Raw genomic sequence first — 18472 nt, forward strand, 5'->3', positions numbered from 1 at the left:
AGAGCCTGTGGTACTAGATTCAACATATCCCGCTTTTCCGGGCCCGGATCCGTTGCATTTTTTAAATGTGTTGTTAGGCTTGTTCGCCAGAGCTGCAAATACTACTGGTGTGCCTGTTGGCCCCATGGGGCCTTTGGCATATTCCCTGGAAGGTTTGCCACCTCACTTTCCACAAGAACCGTTCATGCCGATGACTCCAAGGAGCTGACCTCTTCAGACACCGAGATTTTCGACACTGTTGCAGACTTTGGAGGGGCAAGCTCTTCTAGATGGTTCATCCCCAGTGCCGTCTGGTTCCGAACCGGCGCCGACTCGACCGGCTTAGACTCCTGTGCCTGTGAATTTCCCTTGGATGCCGATCCCAAAGTCACTTGCACCGCGTCTGGCGCCACCGATGCTGGTTCAGAGGACGAGATCTTGGAGAGAGGCTCAAAGGCTGTTGGAAGAAGTAGAGTACCAGGAGAAACATGGAATGGCTGAGGAAGGAGAGATTGTAGATCCTGGCCTGGATTTTGAGTTTGCAGGCGGCTAGTGGCCTGGATACCTCTCGTGAGTGGGAGATTTCATCACCAAAGGGCCTGCCGAAGCAGGAGGTGACCACATATCACGCTGTGATCAGAAAGGCTGCAGACCTCTTGAAGTTGCCTCTTCCTACAGCACAGTTAAGATCTAATATTCTTACGGAGGTGCTCCATACCCCTTCCTCTATTTCAGAACCATTGCTTCCATTCAGTGAGGTGTTGACAGAGCCCATTCTGGATTTCTGGCTAAAACCAATGTCCACTCCAGCGGTTTCCAGGACCGTGGCAAGGAGGTACATGATGGCAAAAAATCAATTGGGGAAGTGTAGAGGAGATGATAGAATCACCCTCCTGAACTAGACTAGTAAACAATAGGATTCTATCAATGTGAGTGGTGACTAATTTTATGTGATATTCTCTAAACTTGTGAAAAACTACAATGTGAAAATTAGGCCTCTCTGCGGGTGGCAGAATGAGGGCACTGTGTGTTTTTAAAATACCCCTCACACACTATGAATCCCATAGTGTCATTCTCCCATCATTGGGGTCTTCCCGTCCCTCTACGGGGCGGGGCGTGCTTCAACCTACGAGTGACGCGGGAGCACTTCTATTTTTGACAATAGGCTATGTGATGTGATGAGGATAGTGATAAGTGTTAAGGAGTGTAGGGACCTGTCGACGTGAATGGTGGTTTAAAAAAGGGTAAAAATTCCCTGGCTAGTCGAAAAAATTAATTTTAATGGCTTCGCAAGCTGGGAACCTTAAAAAGGGGTTAGTAAGTAGAATCACAAGTGTAGTCTACGTGTACATGATGGCTCCAGGGGATCCTGCATTTCTGTCCAACAAGCTTTGAGGTTTAGGCTTTGTGCTCTTCAAGGCTGTCTGCAGGTTATCTTCCCATCTACGCCTGTGAATAGGAAGTCAAAGCGCATGAAGCAGTCAGCAAAGAAGGTGTTCTCGTTGGGGAGTATGAACCTTAAGTCCACAAATGCCACATCTTTTGGTTCGCTACATCTATGCCGTATGGACTCAGCCAGGGAGGTTGTCCCAAAGTTGCCTGAGGAGGTACGAGGGCATTTCTCTGAGGTGTTTTCCGATGCCCAGACTGCTGCTTACCCAGTGATCCAATCTGGTCTTGACATGTCTGATTCGGTAGCCAGAGCAATGGAATGGTTTGTGGCAACAAGAAGGCACGCATGGTTGCGAGGGTCCAGGCTACATTGCTGGATTTGCCCTTCGTAGGATCTCGCCTATTCGGGGCTGAAGTGGATTCGGGGCTGCAGCGCCTTAAGGACAGTAAAGTCTTTGAGGCTCCAATCTCAACCCAGGAACTTTGGGCAGTTCCACAAGTTACCCAGCTTTGGAACAAACTTGGCCTTTCGTGTCTTGCAACAACCACCACAGCAGCAGGCAAATCTCTTGTATAGGTCCTACAGGGGAAAGGGCAGAGGTAGTCTGCAGGGCGCTGTACGACAACATCGCCTCCTCCTCTTCCGCCTCTCCGCCTGTTGTGGCAGGAAAGCAGCTCTAGCTCCACCATCCTAGAGCATGCTTGTCCCCTGGGAGGATGGTTGTCCCATTTTCTACAGCATTGGAGGTCTGCTACCTCAGATCTCTGGGTTTTGAACATCCTAGAGAATAGGTATACCCTACCCTTTCGGTAGTTCCACCTTCCTTTCCTTCCCTGTCATGACTTTTGCTCGGAAGAGCGTCTTTTGCTTCTCCAACAGGGGTTCTGTCAATGCTGCAAAAGGGTGCAATTGAGGTGGTTCCGGAGCAGGAAAGGGGTCATGGGTGCGACTCTCAGTACTTCCTGATACCCAAAAAGGATGGTCGTTTACGGCCGATTCTCGACCTCAGTGTTTTGAGTTTTTACCTCAAACAGGAGAAATTCAAAATGTTGAGCCTGACGCAGGATCTTCTTGCGCTGGAGAAAGAAGACTGCATGATGTCGATCAATTTACAGGATGCGTATTTTCACATTCCCATCCTGAAGTCGCATCAGAAGTATCGCCATTTTACAGTGGGGTCCCTACATTACCAGTTTGTGGTCCTTCCTTTTGGCCTTTCTTCCGCACCTAGGGTCTTCACAAAGTGGACAGTGGTGGTCGCAGCTCGTCTCGGAAGGTCAGGACGTTATGTTATCAGCCAGAAGACACTCCTCCAAATCTGTCTATTCTGGTAGATAGTCCAATTTTAAGTGGTGTGGAGAGAGATCTATTGATCCTTTACAGGCCTATTTATCTGATGCTCTGAGCTTCTCTCTGTCCCTAGCTCAACAGGGTTGTGCAGCAGCTACTGTTAAGGGCTACTTTTCTGTCTTGTCTGCGTTTCTCTGTTTAGCAGACCAACCCTCATTGTTTTAATCTCCCATAGTTCATGAGATTCCTTAAGGGTCTTACTAATAGGTTTCCTCCCACTCCTTTTATCATGCCTAAGTGGGACTTAAACTTGGTTCTCATACTCTTGTTGGATTCACCATTTGAACCATTAAGGTTTCTAGCGTATAAAACTATATTTTTAGTTACAATCACTTCCGCTAGGAGGGTGAGTGAATTGCAGGTTGTTAGTTCCAAGCCTTCCTTTGTCTTTCCATACAAATAAGATGGTTCTTAGGACCACAGCTGCTTTCCTGCCGAAGGTGGTCACTCCTTTCCACTTTGGGCAGCCCATCACGTTATCCACTTTCTAACATCCCCTCACCCTTCTAATGAGGAGGAGAGACTTTATAGCCTGGACCCCAAGAGAGTGGTCAGGTTCTACTTGGACAGAACCAAGGTCTTCAGGTTGGAGGATCAACTCTTCATTGATTATGTGGGGAATATGAAGGCAAGGCTGTTCAGGTGAATCATCCTGTGTATCAAGATCTGCTACGCCTTGGCCAAGAAGAAGCCTCCATTCTTCCAGAGCTAAGTCTTTGTCTTTGTCTAGAGGTGTCCCTGTGGTAGACATCTGCAAAGCGGCAACTTGGGCCTCCCGCCATACATTTGCGAAGCACTATTGCTTGGATTCGGAGGTGAGCATGGACAGCAATTTTACTCGTTCTGTGCCCCAGATTTTTTGGGTGTAGACTGGCAGGCACCCTCCTCTGCGAGCGGGACTGCTAGGGGATTCAATTCAAAAGGTGAGGAATTCACAGGCAGATGTATCTATCAGTAGAACAAGTTACTTACCTTTGGTAATAATTTTTCTGGTGGATACAGTATCTGCCTTTGGAGTCACTGAACCACCCACCTCCCTGCTTGCCTGTCTGCTTATACCGAAAACATTTTTATTTATGTTTTATGTGATTTGTTGTTGAAATCATGTGATACTTGGCACTGGGAAATGTCTATGATGAAGAATTTCCAGGTTTGTGTGTGTTTGTATACTGGGCATACGTATGAAAATGTTTTTGGTTCACCCACTCACCTCAAAGGCACAGAACAAATGGGTGGAACTGACGTCAGCATGCCAACAAGGTCTTCTTATGGCTCAGATGACCTCACACTGAGTCACATGCGGAGCTGTTCCATTGTGACATCCACGTGGGAGAGCTGAGGAAAAATGTTTCAGTGGAATGCTGCACGTTGGAGTAATTCAAAAGGTGAGGAATCCGCCGGCAGATACTGCATCTGCCATAAAAAGCGTTACCAAAGGTAACTAACATGTTCTTCTGTAGCTTGAACCTGGCCAAAAGGCAGACAGGTGTTGTATGAGGCCAAAGACCAGCATAAAGTCAAAAAGTGTTAAGAGGTAGATGGGTTGTGAACTGGTAATGCATTTTGATGTAATGTTCTTAAAGAGGTGGGTCTTTGGATATTTCCTATACTGCAGCAGCTTTGCCATGGTCCTGATGGACACAGGGATGTTTTTCTAAATTCTTAGTGCATAGACGGAAACGGCCTTCAGCCTTGGGTTTTTTTTTTTTACATTTAGGCAGATTCTCTGACAATGTCCTGGCTGCAGATGTGCCAAGATCCACCAGAGTTGTCTGCAAGATAAGCATAGGTTCTGGTTGTGATGACTTTATAAATATTTAAGCTGGTTCTGAAGGTGGTGCGGGTAGTCCAGGGAAGTGGAGTACCATTATGTTGGGAATTACATTCATATTTCTTTAGGCTGTTTAAAGATTCAAATGACTAAACTGAACACATTATTGGATTTTTTTTAACTTGATGTTCACTCATTTATTTTTTAGAGCTGTGCAGTCCTCTGAGTTGGTAGGAAGTGTCTGGACAAAGGAAGACAAAGAATCTAACTCCCCAAATCTTCTCAAAATGATACGACACACTACCAATCTCACCTTATGGCTTGAAAAGTAAGTTTGAAGTCTTATGATCGTTTTAGATGCAGTATATTTTGTCTTGCTCCTTTTCATATGTGTATGGCGATAAAAGATACCCTTTTTAGGATGAATACAGCACCAGCATAGAATAGGATAGACATTCCCTTGTATCCAAGCATACATTTCACTGCTACATATTTTTCCTCACAACCTTACTGAATGGTTGATTTTCATAACGTGCTGTTGATTCTTATCTAACAGTCTAGGCCTGATCCGGTTTGCTGCCACAAGTTTTTCTTGTCTTATTTACAATTTCCTTTACTCCTCCTTAAGTTTTTTACCGCCCCTTCAGAACTCAAATAATCTGCTCACATTAGTTCCTGTCCGTCACAGAGTTGGGTATAGGTTCAGACCGCCGTGTTTATGGTGTACCAGAAGACAACTTGTATTCCTCCTCTGCACCTCCAGAAGAAGCATCCCATTCGCCATGGAACTACCCACATTTATACTCACTCCGAAAACAATCAAATAACTTTTTCTCCTTAAGATTCAAAATTCATTTTATTGATATTGTAAAACCCTTGCATGCTTTGTTGTGCTCCACATTCTCTACTACAAATGTGGATGAACATGGCTCTGAATCCACAAAAACATAATTTATCTCCGCCAAAATCTGTACTGTGTAAAACAGATTATTAAACTCACTGTTAAACCCATCTCATACTTTCCCCTTGACCCTCAAACAAGCATTCTTATTATTTTCCCCAGGATTTTTTTTTTTTGCAAACACTCGCAAAATCCACTTTTATCCTGCAATTGTTACTGCTTAATGTTGTGTACTCTTTCAGGTTGGCTCCGTGGTAATTTATTTTTCTTCTAACTTAGTTGAAGACTTGCCACCATGACTTTAACTACCCTCTAATCTGTCTCCTAACATGCACACCATAGCTCCTGCTATCCTTTAGATTTTCTTTGCCTCAGCCTTTCTAATGTTCATTCGCTACACTACTGCCTTGTCAGAGATTGGATAGTCACCTTCTAAATATCTCCAGGCACCAGACTGGATCAGAAAACTTTTGCCAGAGCTGTCCACTTCCGGAAAATAGATCAGACTCCAGAAGTGGCGCTTTTGTAATGTTACTGGAGTTAAACAACACCCCCCGAACGCACTGATATTCTCAAAACTTACAAAAGATATGCTTAGTGCTTATGGATGACTCCCTCCACAGGCTTTGCGCTTTGCCGCGCCTGCGATGAACTAATTTCAATTTCCAACACCTATGAGGTGTGCCTCTGTTTCCTGGGGCCAAAGCATGACTAAGTCAGGCAAATGCAGCCTCATGAACACCAAGGCTGTTAAGGAGCAGGTGACCAAGCTCTTAATGGCCCATGCGCATGACGAGCAACAAGCTTGACACCGGTCGTATCTGAAGTCTTGTCCTTCAAAAAACCTAGACGGTCCTACTTTTGGTCATGGAGCTAGATAAAAGATAGCCAAGAAGGCCAGGTATAGAGGAGTCTCAGTCTGAACAAGCATTAATGGCAGGCCTGGGACGACATTTTTGGTTCTGACTTCGACCACATTGAGTTCTGGAAGGAATGTCTCTTTATTATGATCACTATTGGGAGACAGCCACCCAGCTGCCCCCTCTATATTCAGACAATGCTTATTACCTGGTATCACAGAATGCTGGTGGACTAGCCCATCCCTTAAGACTTAGATGGAGTGTTCCTCAAGATTAGCTACCCAAAGAGACTTCCTACCATATTGTCTTAAGGAAGATGGTAGAAGAATTGGTGCGGTCCGTGCTGACATTAGAAACCAGGTCGAACATACCGAGGTCCTGCAGACCGTTTCTGCAGTGTCACAACCTTTACTGCCCTTTAAGGAGACATTACTCTATCATATTAAGGCAGCTTGGGACAAAGCCACCTCTGCCTCAACCAAGAACTGTCTGATTGCATGGAGGTATAGGCCAGCCCCATGAGATCCAGCCTGTCTCTGTCCGCTCTTCAGCAGAAGATTTGATTGTGCAAGCCTCTTCGTGTACAGGTCAATGAATGCCACTTGCTTTCTTGCCAAATATACCCAGGGTCTGTGGGACAGGGATACTTCCAAGATTGGCCAACTGCAGTGGTTGCTGGCAAAATATGAAAATGGTAAGCCAGAAGGAAATGACATGTATTGTTGTATTCAAGAAAGTTCTTCCAAAGGGCGTTCAAGGGGTTTAGAATTCCAGCTTGGTCTACAATTGGCTCTGCATTATTAATATGAAGAGCTTCTGTTATTAACTGGGCGTGACAGAATATCTCAGGCAATACCTGGATGAGGGAGGCACTGTCACACTTATCTTATTGGACTTGCGCGCGGCTTTCGACGCGGTGTCCCACCCGATCCTCGTCCATAGGTTGGAGTCTATAGGCATAACAGTCGGCCCTTTGGTGGCTTAGCTCTTTCTTAAAGAACCGCACATTCCAAGTTTTTTCATCTAATGTGAAGTCCCAAACACAAGCCTTGTCTTCTGGTGTCCCGCAGGGATCTATTTTAAGCCCCTTACAGTTCAACATCTATGTTAGCCCTTTAGGCAAACGTAATGGAGAGTTGTGGATTCACCCTTTTTTCGTATGCCAATGATACCCAGATCATCGTCACCTTGTCTTTGGCTCAGAGGCATAACCCGTCTTTATTGCATCTGGGTATGATGAAAACTGCAGCTTGGTTGAATCCTCGTCCATAGGTTGGAGTCTATAGGCATAACAGTCGGCCCTTTGGTGGCTTAGCTCTTTCTTAAAGAACCGCACATTCCAAGTTTTTTCATCTAATGTGAAGTCCCAAACACAAGCCTTGTCTTCTGGTGTCCCGCAGGGATCTATTTTAAGCCCCTTACAGTTCAACATCTATGTTAGCCCTTTAGGCAAACGTAATGGAGAGTTGTGGATTCACCCTTTTTTCGTATGCCAATGATACCCAGATCATCGTCACCTTGTCTTTGGCTCAGAGGCATAACCCGTCTTTATTGCATCTGGGTATGATGAAAACTGCAGCTTGGTTGAATCAAAACTCACTTAAACTTAACAGTGACTAGACAGAGGTCCTAATTTTAGGCAATAACTGCTCCCTTTGGGGGTGCTAGATACTGTCCAGAATTGCTAGGGTCCGCTCCCACTCCTGTATCTTAGGTTATTAACCTGGGCATTCTTATTGATAAGCTTTCCATGAAGCCACAGATAGCTAAGTTAACTCCCACTTGTTTTGTAGTCCTTAAATGGTTGAAAAAGATCCTGTGGCTTATTCCTTTAGCGGCACAGAGGACTGTCATTCAGGCACTGGTTATTTCCTGTCTGGACTATGGCAACGTGCTGTACTTAGGCCCAGAGTCATCTATACAGCCCCTGCAAATTGTTCAGAACACCACTGGCAGAATGCTTAATCACCTACCCAGACATGCTTCTGTTTCCCACTTGCTTAAACAACTTCACTAGCTTAAGGTGCCCATGTACATTGAATTTCAAGCTCTTTGCTATATGTTCAAGGTCAAAGTTGGCCTGGGACCTCATTACATTCAGGAACTGGTTTCATCTCTACCCGCCTACTCGACTATTGAGATCTTCAACCCAAGCCCTGTTCTGTGTTCTTAGGTTTTGATTCACCCATATGAAGCGGCATTCTTTGGCCTATCTGGGTCCTAAGCTGTGGAACTTGTTACTTCCGGACTTAAGTAACTGTAAATAATTTCTTACCTTCCGTAAGATGTTGAAAATGTAGCTATTCTGAATCTGCACTGTAGGACAGCAAATCTGTGACCGCTTTGCACCGGGAAACCCCTTGGGGTAGCTGTGCGCGCTACAAGTTGATGATGATGACAAAAATTAAACCCAATTAAAAAAAATGCATTGAGCAGGTAAAAGCTGATTATGCGAATTATGAGGCAGAGCATAAGTGAACATCTGTAAAAAAAGCTGTGGCCAAGGGAAAGTTTCACTCATCATCTTCCCATCCAGTAACACACCATCTCCACTCATCCAGTCCACCTCCAGAAGCCATCACCCTTTACTTAACCATCCAGATACCATACTACATACCTCCCTCAAATTCCCCATCCACTGCAAGCGAGCTAGCAAATACCCATAACCAATCCCAAATCCTGTTTGAGTTCTTCCTCAAGGTCCTCCTACAAATGAGTTCATGCTGTACATTCAGTAGACTTGTCAAATGCACAGATGTTGAGCACCCAACATCGTGTGAATCTAATAATTTTACATCAAGCAAGAGTTCTGCAAAAACACTTTAAATGTTGAGACAAATTACGTTTCATAGTACAAAACAGTAATTAGACACATTAGAATTGTAACCTTCTATTCTTTTAGTTCCTTCATAATGCGTTTAAGAACTATAGCTAACGCGTTTTGTTCTCTCGGACTTCTTCAGTCAATTCTTAGTTTGGCTAGAAGGTATAGCTCTGTAAGTTCCTCTGATTAAAACTGTGTAATTAATCAATGTTTGTATCCTCTTAATTAGAGGTGCGTCTACATAGATGTTTGTTACAATGCCTTAATTTAGGATGATGTGAAGGATGTTGTCATCCACAATATCCAGTCCAATTGGTGACGTCCTATAGTTCAAGGACAGAATCCCAGATTCTCCATGCACCTGGTTCCACGATATAATGTATGGCGAACGGATCAATAGACTTGTGTATATAAAGCAGTGATGAATGGAATGCTTCATTTAATCTCAGCAGCTGGTAATTACTTGGGTCCATATCCCAGTCCATCATTATTTTTCACACCATGCCAACTCAGTTTAGGCCAGCCATATGCAAATCAGTCTTGACCCTGCTGCAAGGGGAGCAATCCAGCCCGAACTGCCAGGCAAGGTCCTCCCTGTACCGAAACAAAAGTAACCTACGGCCGGTTTCACCCTAGTTAGCGCTCCAAAGCCAGGTATACCTTGGTTCCAATGACACATTGTACATGGGACACACACATGGGCAGGCCCATCTCTTTGCTAGCTTCTAGCTCTACCCAGAAATGGTGCCCCTTCAAGACAACAAATGGTATGCTAACATTCTGATGGAGGCTTCTAGCTGCAAATTCCCCCCTTTTGAATATTCCTGATGTGTTAGACTTTATCAGGATACTTTTCAGCAGTACCTCTGCGCACCCATAGGTGGTGCCATTCGGCACCGCACTATTCTCCGAAAATGAGGTTTCACTCCGTCAATTCTTTTCTTTCAGTGCCACCACGCCCTGATCCGGAGCTACCTCGTCTGTCTGAGACCTTTACCTCATCCAAAATCTTCTGTGTGCAAGAGAAATGTCACTTCCTAACCCCTTCCATGCTGCCGTCGGCAATTGGCCGACGGCAGCACTACCTTGCTGGTGCTGCCATCGGCCAATGGCCGACGCGGCCCCGTCCGTTTTGCGGAAGTGCCGCACTTCTGCAAAATCGCGGCCGCATGGAAGGCGTTAAATGACAAGTTTTAAACCCTGAAGGAAATGTCTGTGACAGATCCTCATTGTAGGATGCTGGCTCTGCATATACTACACCAAAGTAAGGTATAGTGTACACAGGGTCCAGAGGTATAGCAGAGGCTAAATTAGATAATCACTAACATCTAGATTTGTGGTAGTGTGGTCGAGCAGTTTAGGCTTATCAGGAAAGTGTGTTAAGCATTTATTGTATTCACTCATTCAAAGCTGATGTCACACTCTCAGAGACCGATTCCAGACCAATTTGGAAAGTATGAAAAAGCTATACTTATGTTTTAATTATAGAACCAAGCAGGACTTGGTACAGGTAGGTAATGAATACTTGCACATGCACGACTGTTCAAGGAAATGCAGTTGTTCTTGTGATTGTAACAGTTACAGGTTGATATTGCTTTTCAGAGTTGATGAAATTACACAATAATTGCTCTTTGATTACTTTCGGGTTATTTTACAATAGTGATCACTTTTCCCCATACATTAGCAGTTCTACATAGAACACTTTCTAGACCCAAAATCTCATACCATGGGTCCCTGTGGGAGAAAAAATAGTTATCGAACTCTGGGGTAAGTATTTGACTTACGAGGCTGAGGTTTCTGGGTTAGGACCAAGATCCAGATGGACACTTTAGTTGCACCACTAGCGGCACTGGAGTGGCCGGGTGTAGAGTGCACTGGCCCAAAGTTTGCCAGTGGGGCTAAGGGGCCTTTGGTTGAGGTCTGCTGGACAACAGGCCACTTGGGTGTCGGAGCTAAGCTCCTAAGTTTGCTGTTGGCAGTGCAGGGGCCAATGACCAACACAAGAACTGCATTGCCAGCGGCACCAAGGAGGCCGGGTCATCGGGGTCACTGGGCTTCTCAGGGGAGACAGTCATTTTGGAAAGTTGCAGGCTCGGTCGAGGGGGGACTTCTTGGACGTGACCCGCGACTTGGGATCTAGGAGGATGCTTAGACACAGTTGGTTGGGCCTCCCAAGGCCGTGAAGGCTTCGAGGGATGGGGTGTCTTAGGCGTTGTTTTCCCTCGACTGCGATCGGTTGCAGTCGGTGTCATTCAGACAGACGCGGTCGGACTTCTCGGACTGCTTCGGTCTAGGGAGCAGTTGTCTTACCGCCTTCGGTCGCAGTCGGGGGGGTCCCTTCAAGTAAAGCCTGCAGGTTTAGTTTCAAAGCTTGTGGGAGGTCAGGGGGTCACCAAATCCCAACTTAGGATCTCCGGGGGGTGGGGCTCTTTGGAGAATTAAGCCACTCAGCCTCAGGCCGTGGCTGCCAGGTGCAGAGTGGTTCAGAATCAGTCGATTGAGTCCGAACTCTGAAGGTTAGTCTTGGATTTGAGCAAGTCCAGTGCTCACGGGAGACAGTTTATTTGAGTGCAGGACAGGATCTCCGGGCTCTGTGGGTATGCTGCTGCTGGACACGCTGGTTTCTTTGCTGTAGGCAGGTTGTGGTCTGGACAGGCTGGTAGGGATAGGGGCCAAGTCAGTTGGTGTCCTCGTCTTCCTGGGTCAGCGTGGCTCTTTGGTCCATCTTCTTTCTACCTCGAATCTGAGGAGGCAAGGTTCAGGGATGCCCCTAAATACAAATTTTAGGGGCATTAAAGGGGTGTGCAAGTCAAACCATTGTGTCCCTTCCTTGGGGTGGGTACACCCCCCTATTATATAAACCTTCAGTGGGCGGGGGCATGAGCCTCTTCCTAATTGGCAGGATCCCTGCATCTTCAAGATGGAGGGTTCTGAGATATGTGCTTCGCCATGCCTCCCTCACCTGAGGGGTGGGGTTGCCAAAGGTGAGCACACCTCTTTTCCTAGCTTGGATTTCCCGCAGATTTTCCCACCCAAAGTGGGGGTCAGAACTGGTGGAAGCCAATTGCTGGGGGCAGCAAAAGGCAGGGACAGCCAAAGGCGGCAGGCCTTTAAAGCTTCCCCTTTCGTGGACCCGGCCCATGCCGGGGGGGGGGGCCATGACACCTTTGCCCAGGATTGGCTTTGTTTATGGACCCAGGGAGCGGAGGCCCTCTACCCACGGGTCCAGAAACCTATCTGGTGGAGGCAAATGGTGGGCAGCCATTCAGGAACCACACCAGGGCTGGTTGATTTTCAGAGGGCATCTCTAAGATGCCCTTTGTGTGCATTTTACATTAAATCGCTACACTGGCATCAGTGTGGGTTTAATGTGCTGAGAAGTTTGCTGCAAAACTTCCCAATTTTCAGAAAGGACACTATGGAGCTGTGGAGTTCGTAGTGACCAACTCCCAGACCATATATTCTTTATGGCATGGCTACACTTACAATGTCTATGAACGGCCTTAAACACTGCAGGGGTGCAGGACTCATTCCTTTGTACCCTCCCCTTCGGACTAGCGCACCCTGATAGTGGAGTGAATTACCTATGCCTAGGCAGTGGATTACAGGCATGGCACACAGGGATGTGTGCCTTGTCGACTCTTCACTTTTATCTGCAGCAAAACACGTAGCCTGCAGTGGCAGTGTGTGTGTGTTAAGGTGCAGGGCCTCTAAGGGAGGCTCAATAGGTACAGCAGCCCTCAGACGCCTTCCTTGGTCACAGTGCCCTTGGTACCTATGGTACCTTTTACAAGGGGCTTGCTTGTGGCCAGGGAGGTGTCAATTATGGATACAAAGGTACACATTTGGGAAAGAACACAGGCCCTGGTAACCCCAGGGAACATCAAGTCTGGTTGCATCAGATGTCAGGCTAAATGGGGGGGGTTAACCATGCAAAGAAAAGGGCACTTTCCTACACATCATATTTTCCTGTTGTGTTTGGGGTAGAATCACAACTCAAGGCCTGCGGTGATTATGCGTTGATAAACACCAAGGCCACAAAAGACTATGAGGTAAATCTCTATACTGCTAAGCACCAAAAGACTGTTACAAGCCCAGTTTGAGTTAGATTCTCAGGCCCGGTCCTGTTCCAGATCCCGAAGTCACAGAAAACATTCTAGAGGTAGGTCTTTATCTCGATCAAAGTCGTTGAGTAAGTTAAACAAATAAAACACTGGAAGTCATTGTGGAATTCGGCCCCTTCCTGTCGGTAGCATTCTTCTGCAAAGCGGCACCATATCTTGATTTTGCTCCCATGGCCCATTGACAGAGCCTATGCTGGAAATAGTTTTGGCACAACCCAAGTTTCCAGCGTGATTTGCAAATCCAAAACATATCAGTAAGTTACTTGAAGCCATGCTCCAACTTCAGATTCTTGCTGTCTCTGTCTGCCATGCCTTTGGACCTCACGGAGGTGAGAGGCCCTCCATCTGGAATACCACTGGTGGGTTCTTCCTCTGTGCTAGTTAGACCTTTTGAGCCCATCATGGGGCAGCCTCTGGCTCCAGTATCAACTCCACCACCAACATACGGTCCACAGCGGTGCCGGCTACTTCGCCGATGCCAAGTCCATTGACGGGGGAAGAAAAGGTACCTATTGTCCTCTACGTCTCTGGGGACAGTTTGACCTTGGCTGAGGCTGTTCCCGGCTTGTGCCAAGGAGCCACTTCCTCCACTCATCCTGCACGCCTCCACAAGTGATACTTACCCGTGATACATACCCTGCATTCCCTGTTCGAAAGGGATTCAGACAATGATTATGGCACGGGTTGTGATATTGAGCAGCCATTCCTCGAATAGAATTCGTATGGGTACCTACAAGATGCTAGTGGCCTTTATACCTCCCCATAATCAGGTCTCCTCTCACCCCTTTGTCCTACCACTGAAGTGAATGCTTATTACGCCATGGTAATGCTTATGCGACAGACGTCCTTGTCCTCCAGCTCCCCACCCTCGGGGTCAAGACCAATATTCTGACAGGATTCTTCCTGCCCAGGCAAACATCCCTTGAGCCCTTCTTTTCCTTTCAACGGGGCAGTTGCGGATACCTTATTGGGGATTTGGGCCAAACCTTGCTCTGGCTCCCTCAGTCAAACACTTGAAAGCAAGATACCATCGCCCCTCCACTGAAGGCTTGGTATTGCAGGCGTCTACAAGTAGAACAAACCCAAACACATTTCCAACTACTTCCCCTGATAGTCAAAAGGGTTGGAGATGTTCGGAAAGAGTCTTGTCATCCAACAGCTAGGCTCTTAGATCAGTGAATGTCAGCCGTCTCCTAGGGTGCTATACCAACACCCTTTAGAATTCAGTGGCTCAAGTCCTCCAGGTGTCCCTGAAGATCTCCAGCCAGCCCTACCCAGGCTAAACAGTACTATTTTGACACAGCCAGGTTTGCAATTGCTGTGGTTTGAACACCACCGATCCATGGGATTGGCCAGTGGCACTAGTGTCTTCATTCACTGCCATGCTTTGCTACAGTCAACCAGTTTTTCAACCGATGTCTAGTCGTCCCTCATGGGCATCCCCTTTGATGGCACTCGCCTGTTTGGGGACAAGGCAGATTCCACTCTAGAGTAGTTCAAGGAGATTGGGGACTCCCTTGGCTTATATGCCCCATCTCGCCAGCCGCATTAGCCCTCTTGGGTCTTTTGTAGCTTCAGCAGAGGCATCCCGTACCGTCAGCCAATCCATTCTCAACAAGCTACCCAGCAGTAGAGGCCATGGTGCCCTCTGCCCTTAGTGGAGTGGCCACCTGGTTGGAGGCAGGATCTGACGATTCTTGCTGAATGGGCAGATCATAACATCAGACATGTGGTTCCTGCAAATATTTTGGAAGGAATATGCAGTGCTCTTCCATACCATGCCTCTGCACCTTCTGCTGCCCCCACACTCTTCCCCCAAGAGACTGACTAAGTGGGAGGACGGGGAGTGGAAGCCCATTTGACCAAAGGGACTATCGGAAGGGTATCGCACTAAAAGTACGACATGGTTGTCATTCATTTTTAGGGCTCGCAGACCTGCGTTGTAGCGTGCATGCGCTGCTCGATCTGTGAGGCTTCATGTAATCGGGTAGATTCCAGAAGGGGTCTTGAAGCCCCGCTCATCATTCCTATTGGCTGGCGTCATCGTTTATGCTAAACGCTGGCTTCCCATTGAAAACGAGGCTTCTTTGTTACCGCACTGTCTCCTTTTGGGCTCGCCCATCTGGACTGGATCGTTTCCTTGCGGCCTGACACGGTCTGCTTTAATTACTGGGTAAAGCACTTGTTCGAGGCATATGAGCTGAAGATAGTACACTGTGCATTAGATCGCCACCTGGTGTTGGGTTCGGATGATTGCAGATTGTTTTCTTCTTGGAAGAAGTCTTTGTTAGTCCCGATAGGTGACTCCTCCCTTGGACAATACTGCGCATGGGCATCGGCTCCATCCTCAGATTGTTTTTTTCTGCCACTGGGTTTGGATGAAAGTTTCTCCACTCTGGCCAGAAACTGTTTTTCTGCAACTTCGACGCACAGAACTTCATAAAACATATACTACCTGCCTTCGACATAAACTGCGGCACCTTGCGACGACGAAGTTTCCATTCCGGTCATCCAAGTGGGCCTTTGGGCCTATCGACGCCGTGCGGCCTGCACCATATGGAAAGGACTCCTTTCCGAAAATGCCCGAAATGTCAAGCAAAGTTCCCACATAGCGAGCACCACGAGGTTTGTAACCTCTGCCTGTCGCCGGACCACAACGAGTCGACCTGCACAGCCTGTGCTTCCTTCCGTTCGAAGAAAACCATCCGAGACCGGAAGGCCCGTCGACACGAGATGAGGAGAACAGCTCCAGCACCGGAAGACATCTTCGACGACGAGGTTCCACTCGTTCCCGAAGAAGACTCACCGGATCTCCTGATCGTCTCCGAGGCAGATGACTCTTACGACTCCATTCCATCGGGTCAGCGCGTGAGTACTACTGCCCCGGCCACACATATGCCCAAACAGAAGGCAAAGGTCAGCTACTCCGCCGGCTGGGCCAAGTCTAGACCGATCATCTACTTCGAAAGTCCCGCCTTCAGGCTCGACTCTGAAGAAATCTTCCACGCCTTCCGGTGCCTCGACACCGACCAAGAGCCTTCCGTCGGCTCCGAAAAAATTTCCTCCGCCTTCCGTTGTCGAGTCACCAAGCAAGACTCCGTCTGCACTGAAGCCAAAACACCCTTCGGCTCCGACACCGAAAGAAGTGCCGCAACGAAAACCTGTTTCGGTCCCGAAACCGACACCAAAAGACACACCTGCTCCAAAGCCGCGCACGGTGCCGAAAAACACACAGCCCGATTCTGAGGTCTCCAAGCCCTCGAACATGCCTTCCAAGCCAAAAACGATGCCTTCGGCGCCGAAACCTAAGCCACAGGACGCTCTAATACCTTCCAAGGCTAAGGACACTAGACAGCCTACGCCGGCACCGAAAAAATCAACGCCCAAGAAGGTCGTGGCTCAAGAGGACCTTTTTCAACCAGATCCTCAACAGAAAAAGATCTTCATCGACCCTAAAACCGGTCATGTTGGTGCCACACCGCTCAAGAAGAGACCTTCAGCTACACCACCTACACCTGTTTTTCCTGCTAAAAAGGACTGTGCAACCTCAACTCTGCACTTTTCCTTTCCTGTCTCTCCTCCTTCTCCCGCTCCTCCATATATTTCACCTCAAACCTCTCCTATACAATCTCCATTGTCAACACATTCGCCACAGAATGATGATGAATATGATTTGGGTGGAGGGGACGGGAAGGAGACACTTCATACCCTGTAGGCGAGGGCACGTGGAATTTTCCATACACAAAACCTGCGTCTGGGTGGGGCTTTCCATACCCTGCAAATGAACCTGATGTCCCTGGGACCCCCTCATACCCATCTAAACCTTCTCCTCCTGAGGATACTATTGGGTTTGGCCAGCTGATACACAGAGCTGCTACATACCATGGTGTATCCATGCATTCTGAGGCCATTGAGGAAGATTTTCTCTTAGATACTTTTGAGCAGTCTGAGATCCGCTCAAATTCTTCCCCTGATCAAAGGAGTGGTTAAGCATGCTACTGAGGTCTTTAAAGATCCTGTGCGTACCAGAATTTTAAACCCCAGGATTGACCTGCACCCTCAGACCCAGTCTATATTAAAGGACACCTACCACCAGACTCCTTAGTGGTGTCGAAGCACGTAAAAGGGCCAATTCTCAGACTTCTGGTGAAGCACCCCCGCCTGACAAAGAATCCAAAATTATTGATGCGTCAGGCAAGAGAATAGCTGCGCAGGCTTCCAATATATGGTGCATAGCTAATACGCAAGCCCTCCTCTCTAGTTATGATCGGGCTCACTACGACCAATTGGAGAAATTGCTTGAGCAACTCCCAGATCAGTACAAAGATCAAGCTACTGACCTCATACAGGAAGGCAAGTTAATATCTAACGCTTCCATCAAATGCGCACTAGATGTCGCAGACACAGCATCTAGGGCTATTAATACCAGTGTCGTTATTAGGAGACATGCTTGGCTACGCTTCTCAGGGTTGAAACAAGAAGTACAAACCACCATTTTGAACCAGCCTTTTAATCCAAACCAATTATTCGCCCCAAAGGTAGACACTACCCTTGAAAAAATGAAAAAAGACACACACACTGCCAAGTCTATGGGGGCCTTACAGTCTACCCCAGCTTGAGGTTCCTTTCGTCGCCCCTTTTACAGAGGCGGCTCCAAACAAACTGGAACAGACACTAACATGTCTTTCAAGACACAAACTCCTCCAACAAGAGTTACTGTAGAGGAGGATACAGAGGCAATAATACCAAGGGCAGAGGTAGAGGTAATAACACTCGAGCCTCTTCCGCCCCTAAGCAATGACTTCCCTACGCTCCCCCCGCAGCATTCCACTCCTATAGGGGGCAGACTAACACAGTTCCTGCCTATCTGGAACTCCATTGCAACTGACAAGTGGGTAAGACAGATTATCCAACATGGCTACTGCCTAGAACTTACAGCAACCCCTCCACACATACCTCCCAGACAGCGTCCAATGTCTACCGATCATCTAGCTCTGCTTTAGCAAGAGGTTCTGTCCCTTCTACAGAAGGGTGAGATTCAGTTAGTTCCTTTACAGGAACAAGGGACGGGGGTTTACTCACTGTACTTTCTAATTCCCAAGAAAGACGGGACCCTGAGACCGATTCTAGACCTCAGGCCCCTCAACCATTACATACAATCAGATCATTTTCATATGATCACTCTGCAACAAGTGCTTCCACTGCTGCAACAAGGAGACTTCCTTGCTACACTAGATCTGAAAGACGCCTACTTTCACATCCCTATACAT

The 18472-nt window shown here is 47.3% G+C and overlaps 1 protein-coding gene across 1 annotated transcript in view; it reads left to right on the forward strand.

Moving 5' to 3' along the window:
- Positions 1–18472, forward strand: part of SOS1 (SOS Ras/Rac guanine nucleotide exchange factor 1) — a 780124-nt gene that overhangs the window by 461323 nt on the left and 300329 nt on the right. The window contains exon 15 of the mRNA XM_078649204.1: positions 4702–4821. Within this exon, the coding sequence (XP_078505330.1) occupies positions 4702–4821 (120 nt within the window). The remainder of the gene's footprint in view (positions 1–4701; positions 4822–18472) is intronic.

The sequence above is a fragment of the Lissotriton helveticus genome, chromosome 6, assembly GCF_964261635.1.
Source record: "Lissotriton helveticus chromosome 6, aLisHel1.1, whole genome shotgun sequence".
Taxonomy (NCBI): Eukaryota; Metazoa; Chordata; class Amphibia; order Caudata; family Salamandridae; genus Lissotriton; species Lissotriton helveticus.